The following is a 7,760-nucleotide window of genomic DNA, read 5'->3' as shown; positions in this document are numbered from 1 at the left end:
TATATATATATATATAAATTATGAACTGTATTAACTATATATTATCGTGTATACCACAATAATGCGCGAGAAAACGTTTCCAACACTGCTTGATTTGCAGAATACACAGATGCACACATATGTTACATATATGTATATATGTCCATTGTATAAATATATGTATGTGTATATATATGTATATATACGACATACATGTATATACATATATATAAATATATATATATACCATAGCACGTCGTTTCAAAAACGGACAAGCGCCACGGTTATCTTGAACGAACAAGAAAAAAAAATTTATTAGATGACCTTCGTATCGTGCTCCCTTCTTTCGCTTTCTGTCTCCCTTTGACGACTAATTCTTTCTAATGCATCTAAGTTTTCGATAAAAAAAAAAAAAGAAATAAAGAAAGTACAGGCAAGCTCGTTCTTTTGACACTACTATAAGCACGTGTTGCGACTAAAAGAGGTCCTCTCTCTCTCTCTTTCTCTCTTTCTCTGTCTCTCTATTCTCTCTCTCTCTCTCTCTTTCTTTCCTTCAATATTCTAATTCATAAATTTCATTCATTCGGAGGAGAAAGTGTCTCCGGCGTGGTGAGAAGCTAACGGCTTCTCGGTAGCACACAAGACGGTATTCACAAGAAGTTGACGCTCATTTTTGTTTGGCGCGCCGCGCACCCCAGGCACATGTATGAGAAACTATTTGAGTGTGTTACGATGTATAAATATATATATGTATACAGAGTGTCCTCGAGTTATCGCCATTCCTTCTACATACGAATTTTTTGATCAATTCGGAGATGTAAGCAGAAATAATTACAAGTAGATAAATTAATTATTCATGTAAATTATTTTAAACAAAAGCGAAAAATTTACGATAAAGTAAATCTTAGCAAATAAGTAGCAAAAGATGATTTGTTAATTAATTTCAAATAAACTGTGCTATAATCTGATTATGAGGCTAGCTTACAAAGACGTTTAAAATTAATTACACTAAGCTTGCTAAATGAAACATGACATATATATATAAAATTAATTTTAAGGAAAGAGATTGACTCCAAATTGATCAAGAAATCTATAGACAAAACGAGCGGCAATAGTTTCGAGGGAGACATCTTGCATATATATAAATAAATAGATAAATATATATACGTAGATATAATATAGCAACAGATATATATGTATACGGGCCCATGACAACCCCCACAGCCTCGTTCTCAACCCGCCCTTCTCGTCCCTCCTCCCTTTTATCGTACTCGCAGCGTTTATGCCGCGCCGCAAAATTTATTCGCCGTAGCAAAAGGCATTGCACTCAACCAAAACGACAAATTGAAATACAGATATTACAAAGTAACAAATGGTATAATGAATATGTCAACAATCTGCCAATATATGTATATATATATATATAAATATATCTATAAATATATATATATATATTGTGCAAAAAATATATATGTAAATATATATAGATATTTATATCACAGTGTACAAACGATATGCGATGTATACATAACGTATGTGTATATATATGTATATATATTTATGTATATATATATAAATGTAGTAAAAAAACAATCATGGCCAAAAACGAAGGTCAACTTCTTGACAGTGAGCTAGCAAGACAGGCTGGCAGGACGGGAGAGGATTCATTTGGCTTTTCGTAGTCTCTTTTGTTTGTCAATTTTTTTCGTCTTTCTCTCTTTCTCTCTTTCTTTCTCTCTCTCTCTCTTCCTTTCTCTCTCGTTCTGTTTCTCTCTTTCTCTCTCTCTCTCTCTCTCTCTCTCTCTCTCTTTCTCTCTCTATCTCTCATGACAGACTTTGAGCGCACTTTTTCGGTTCCCTCAAAGTACGTTGGAGATGGAATTCACAGACGGAAGAGGGGCCGAGCTTTTACGATCGAGTGGTACACTTTTGGCGCGAGCTGCACGCGTAGCAAGCAAAAGAATACTGAAGGGGTAGAGAGAAGGGTCGTGAAGTAATGGAAGATACAGAGTCGTGAAACTGAAAATGAAAGTTTCGTATTCTTTAATTAAATTTTGCATGAAACCTAGCCCGTTGTTTCAATACGTTTTTCGAATGTTTCGAGCATCATTTTAGAAAACTGTTCTATTTATAAGGATAAATCAAGTATAATTCGCTTTGGTCTAATAAAGTTCACGTCTCTCTGTATAGCCACATTTAGAAATCGGGACAACGACTAAAGTAGATAAAGACGAGAAACTGGACTTTGGAGTAGAGACGAGAGACAGAGAGAAAGACAGAGAATGCGTGTATATATTTGTGTATCGGAAAGCAGAGAGAAGACGAGGGGTGTAATGGACGATGGATTAGTTCGGTAAAGAAGACAATATATTCGCCACAGTAGATGGACATGCACGATCTTGTTTTTTTCCTATTTATTACATTTCGATAAGGTTTTTAAATGAATATGTGACATACAAATGAAAATTCGAGATAAAGACACGGTTAATACTGAAAAAAAATTTACTAAATCTCAATACATATTTTTTTCAATAATACCACATTTTAACACTTACAATAAATAAATATTTACTAAAAAAAACAAATAATTATTAAATCAAATTAATAATTCTTGTACCAAGTAAATATGTTACATTCAATAAATATTAAATTAGTATTATTTTAAACAAATATTTATTAAAATTTAGTATATTTTTTTAGTGTACGTATCACAAATAAGAATCTTAGAGAAGAAAATCTTTTTAAGCGACATTGGTAATTGAAAAATGTACGTAAAGAATTGTACTTGCGTTTATATGTATGTGCGTCGTATTTCATGAATATTCCACGACTATAATTTAGCGTCTTCAATTTTGTTACAAAAAATTATTCAACAAATCATTTGTCATCACAAGTTTAATTTACACACTCCCTCTCTTTGTAAAATCTTTAAATTTTATTATATCAAAATCTTCACCGTGATAATTTCGTGTGTTTTCACTATCCTTCTCTCTTTTCTTCGTTCATCAAAAACAATATTGACATTATATCGCGCGAATCTAACTGCGGCTAAAAATTACAAAAATTTACCGAAAGGAAGTTACATAGAGGATACATTTAAAGTGACGTTTTCACGTCAACGCGAACAATTGGCAAGAGCGTCAACTGGTGAAGAGTTTTAGAAAGTATTTCACGTGAAAATGTTGAAAGAACTCGATCGTAAGGAGTGGGTTACTGTAAGGTTACTCTCGGACAGATAAAAATCGTTACAAATAAAGCGCAAGAACGAACGAGAATCCTGCTTTCTGTGAGATCATTAGTCATGATCCTCGGGATACCGTACGATTACGGCAATTTCGTTGATAACGCGACAATTCTATCAAATTAGCAGGGAGAGCAGCAAACAGCAAAGCACTTGGGCACATGCAAGAGACCCACATGCAAAGTGAATTCGACGCACATACACATACACGCGTGCGTGCGCGCGTGTACGTGCGTATGCAATTGCACCGTCGGACTTTCGGGTAAAGCAAAATACGTTTATATATGCATCGACGATACTTGAAAGTCGCGTCTGTCGTCATACCGGGTAGCACGTCACGAATGATCTGCCGTGATTCGGTCATAATAATGATGTAGCATAATGCATTGCAACGCGTAATTGCAGTTGCATCTCGAAGGGACTTGGCGCAGTGGATCGTCGTCTCATCCGCAACGCCTCATCCGTCCTGCCGACGATTGCGAATGAGCGAGACGTTTATCAATATATAGTATATGTATATATATATATGTATATAGAAATGCAGAGCAAAGAGAGGATACGAGAATAAAAAGTAGTCAATAATAAATTGGAAATATATATATGTATATATATAGCTCGCCGGAAAAAGGGGCACTTACCGGATCTGGCGGGAGTCTGTAGTCTGCGGATATTTCGCTACTCGCGCTGCGCTCCTCGGTCGACCTTTCCCAGTCCATTTCTTTTTTCAAGGACTGTAATGGAAAGTGCACATACGGTTTATATCCAAGTAATAAATATACGATAAACAAATAATATCGAGATCACGTGTCATGCGGCGATATCGACAGTTATAGTATTATCGAAAAATTATCGTTAATTTTCTTTTTGCAAAATAATTACGACATTGATCATCAATGTTTCAACAACATTAAACGTGAACAAAGATATCTCGCTATCACAGGATTTTGACAAATGAGTGACTTGATTCAAGTACAAAAACTTCCATAATAATATTATTTTCTATATAGGAAAATTTAAGCTTCGTAGAAGAAAACCCTTGTGGCAACAAAGTTTCATCGGTACATCAATATTTTTTTCAAACATATTTCATAATCGCCAACGTAAATGTTCAATTTACGTAAAACTTTGTAGATTTTTTGGTGGATTTAAATTTTAAGTTCGATTTATATCGACATAATAATTAATTGGCAATTTATCGATACTCGGAGCTGAACAAACTCTTTTCTAATGCATCTAATTGTAAGTATAGGATTTAACATAAATATGCAAACATATTAAAGTTTTCATACAAATATATGACATTTGTGAGTTAATATATAACCATTCAATATAAATGATTTGATAACTTTTAAACTTTTTAAGTTCCACTCTCTCTCTTTTTGTTACATATCAAGAGTAAATATTACGTCAGCTAAGCTTCCGTGTTCGACTTGAATCCTACTTGCTCGGATTAGGATTGAATTTCCTCTCAAAGATTAATCTTATTGCTACTTACTAGCGGAACTTGTTGAACTGGGGGTAAGCCCGACGGGCCGGCGAGGGGCTCGGTACTGTGCGGGGACGGAAGCCGGCTCTGCGGTAGATTCAACGGCAGCACGCCACCGGGCGCGCCACCGGTGTTGTTGCTGAGGCTCATGTCGGATGGTCCGCTGTGCACCGAGATCGGGCTGAGAGAGCCGGCCCTCGTTTCTTCGAGACTAGCCGCATCTTCGGAGTCCCTCCTAGGTCGGTCAAGGGCCAGCGGTCCCGGGCACGGGCTACCGGGCCCCACGGGCGACGGTGAACAATCCGTCATGTCCACCGCCTCCGCGGTTTCGCTAGGGGTGCTTTGCACGATGTTGCTGGATTGCTGCTGTTGCTGCTGCTGCTGCTGTTGTTGTTGTTGCTGCTGCTGCTGTTGCTGCTGCTGCTCGCATTCCTTGGCACCGGCCGACACTCCAGTGGTGACGTTCGATTCTCGTTCTCTCTCCTTGCCACTCGTCTCTTTTATACTCTCTCGATCTCGTTCTCGTTCTCGTTCTCGTTCTCGATGATGCTCTCGCGACGTGTCGGAGGTGCTTGTATGTTGTTGCTGCTGCTGCTGTTGCTGTTGCTGCTGCTGTTGTTGCTGTTCTTCCCTGGACGCTACCGCTGCGTTGATGTTCGTCATGTCCGCTAGACCCTTAACCTTGAGGCTCTCCGCTGTCTTGAGGAGGGCCGATAGCTGGCAGTACTCGACGTTTACCTCGCCTTTGTACATGAAGTCGACGAGGGTACGTAGCTCGGCGAAACGTACGTCCTTTAGGATAACGATGGGGTGACGGTTCGGATGGTCGAGGAACAGGGTCTGGAAATAACTGGAGCACGCGGAGAGGACTACCTTGTGTGCGCGTATCGACGGTCCCTCCGTGCACGCCAGTGTTACGTCCACCAGCGACTCCGACTCCAGCAGTTGACTGAACACACCCAGCAAGTTGCTCTGATGATTGTTCCACCTCAGGCAGTAATGCTCACTTCCCATGTCTGAACTGCACCCCGCAACCCTGCTATATAAGAAAAACTTGTACTCTCCGACGCTCCTCGCTATCAGTGGCGTTTCTTAACAATGTACCACGTTACGTGGCCCAGGTATCACGACTCTTCTAACTATTTTACATGATAGAACGAGATATTCCGCACAGATTAGTAAAATAATTTTCTTTACCTTTTCTTTTAACGAAATGAATGCTACGTCTTTTCGAAGTTTTTTAATTTTGTTAATCTTAGTAATTAACAGAAGTCAATTATTATTATTTTTTTAAATAGACTTAAAGCTAATTAGAAATTATACTAAATAAAAAATGTAATTAAAAAAATTAAGTTTTGTTATTCTAAAATTCTATAAGGCTCTCAAGTTAAACATCTGTTTTGTTCACAATAAAAAATATTCACACAGTAAATGATAATCACGGGCTCAAAAGATTAAATCCAATAGTGTATATAATAGCTATACGAGTCAACACAGTGTTTGTGTATGGAATAACTTTATTATTAATACAGATATACATTTCGTGCCTCGTTTCAGATCCTCTTCAACAAGTAAAGTCTTCAAGAGTATAGTATATAGATTCGAAAATTAATTTAAAAAATCGCATATTTGAAGAATGTGTCCAAAATTAAGAGATGATGTACAAATTGTCTGATTTGTTACAGAATACAAATAAATTGTTTCATTAATTAAGCGAAATAATGAAACAAATAATGAAAAAAAGCGCGTCACGTCTCAAAAAAATTTATGTTATTTACATATAACGTTGAATTGGACATGCCATGAATTTTGACAAACGACATTATTATTCAATTGTAAAACTTACTGTATAAAACATAATCAATATCGGTCAGTATTAAAATTATTAAGAGATATTTGAAAATAATAACAAAGAGAAAGACTTTTTAGTTCTAATAATAGTAATTAACGAGAAGTTAAACGAACTCACGTCAATAAAAATAAGGTCGCAAATAAAAACAAAAATCAACAATGATAAAAAAAAAGTTATAATAATAAAAAAATAAGTTATAATAATGATAAGAAGGAAGCATTACGTCTTTTTAAATAAATTCACATATAGCGAGTTTAGAGATAACGTATCGTTTTGTAAGTTTAAATCCTGTTTTTGCTTTTTTTATATATATATATATAGATTATTTCTAACAACAGTCTTTTAAAATTTCTTCTTTATCCAATATTTTAACATTGTCCTAATCAAAATCATAGGATGTGCCTATATTACGTTAGGAAAAAATATTCATGTTTCGACACTTTTTTTCAGGAGGACATATCATTTCGATTTTCCGTAAGAAATAATCGTCGTAAGAAATTTACATTTAACGACTCGATGAAAGGTGCGTGCGAACGACGTGAGTAATGCGATTTTTTAACGCGTAATCGCGCGGTGTATAATATAAAGAACGTGTTTTGCAACATACTGACGCACGTGCGTCACACCAACACACTTTTACGAATGTATAAGCACACTCATTATCAATGCATTCAAACATATCCGGAGATGCACGACCGATATCAGCTGACCGATAAGGGCTTATCTTTTATTATTCCTTCTCCCGCGTTCGACTTTATTTACTGCTGCTACCTAATGCGTGAAACAGCGCTCACGCACGTGTCGCGAATATGTGCGCAGTCTGGGGAGCGACACGCACACACATAATTATGTCGAAGCGTTATTCACGTAAACGTGCATTTGCGTGATATATCCGCGGATATTTGCGCGATGGCGTGTACGTACCGCCGCACGATACTCGCGTGATTCGTTTGGCTCTCGCGATATTACGGCGATGCATGACAGAATCTCCGTCACATATACGGTGCTACGAAACTCTTGTCCGATTATTTCAAGAAAATGTTAATTGTAAGCCTTAACGTCTTCATTGAAATCTTATTTCAGAGTTGATTTATGTGTATTTTAAACAATTAAGGAAAGCTTGATGATGAAATTAATTGTTCGATAATGAAATTTCACAGGTAATGAAACTTTTAGTAACCGCGTATCAATCTAAAAGTTGA

General features: G+C 36.7%; 1 protein-coding gene across 1 annotated transcript in view; it reads right to left on the bottom strand.

The window, feature by feature from the left end:
- Nucleotides 1-5,720, bottom strand: part of LOC108771484 (longitudinals lacking protein, isoforms H/M/V) — a 6,685-nt gene extending 965 nt beyond the window's left edge. The window contains exons 1-2 of the mRNA XM_018536792.1: nucleotides 4,716-5,720; nucleotides 3,859-3,951 (exon numbers count right to left, since the gene is read on the bottom strand). Coding sequence (XP_018392294.1) covers nucleotides 3,859-3,951; nucleotides 4,716-5,720 — 1,098 coding nt within the window. The remainder of the gene's footprint in view (nucleotides 1-3,858; nucleotides 3,952-4,715) is intronic.
- Between the last annotated feature and the right edge of the window lie 2,040 nt (nucleotides 5,721-7,760).

The sequence above is a fragment of the Cyphomyrmex costatus genome, unplaced genomic scaffold (genome assembly GCF_001594065.2).
Source record: "Cyphomyrmex costatus isolate MS0001 unplaced genomic scaffold, Ccosl1.0 scaffold159, whole genome shotgun sequence".
NCBI classification, from domain to species: Eukaryota; Metazoa; Arthropoda; class Insecta; order Hymenoptera; family Formicidae; genus Cyphomyrmex; species Cyphomyrmex costatus.
The sequence above is the reverse complement of the archived record's forward strand: the minus strand, read 5'-3'. Positions and strand labels throughout refer to the sequence as shown.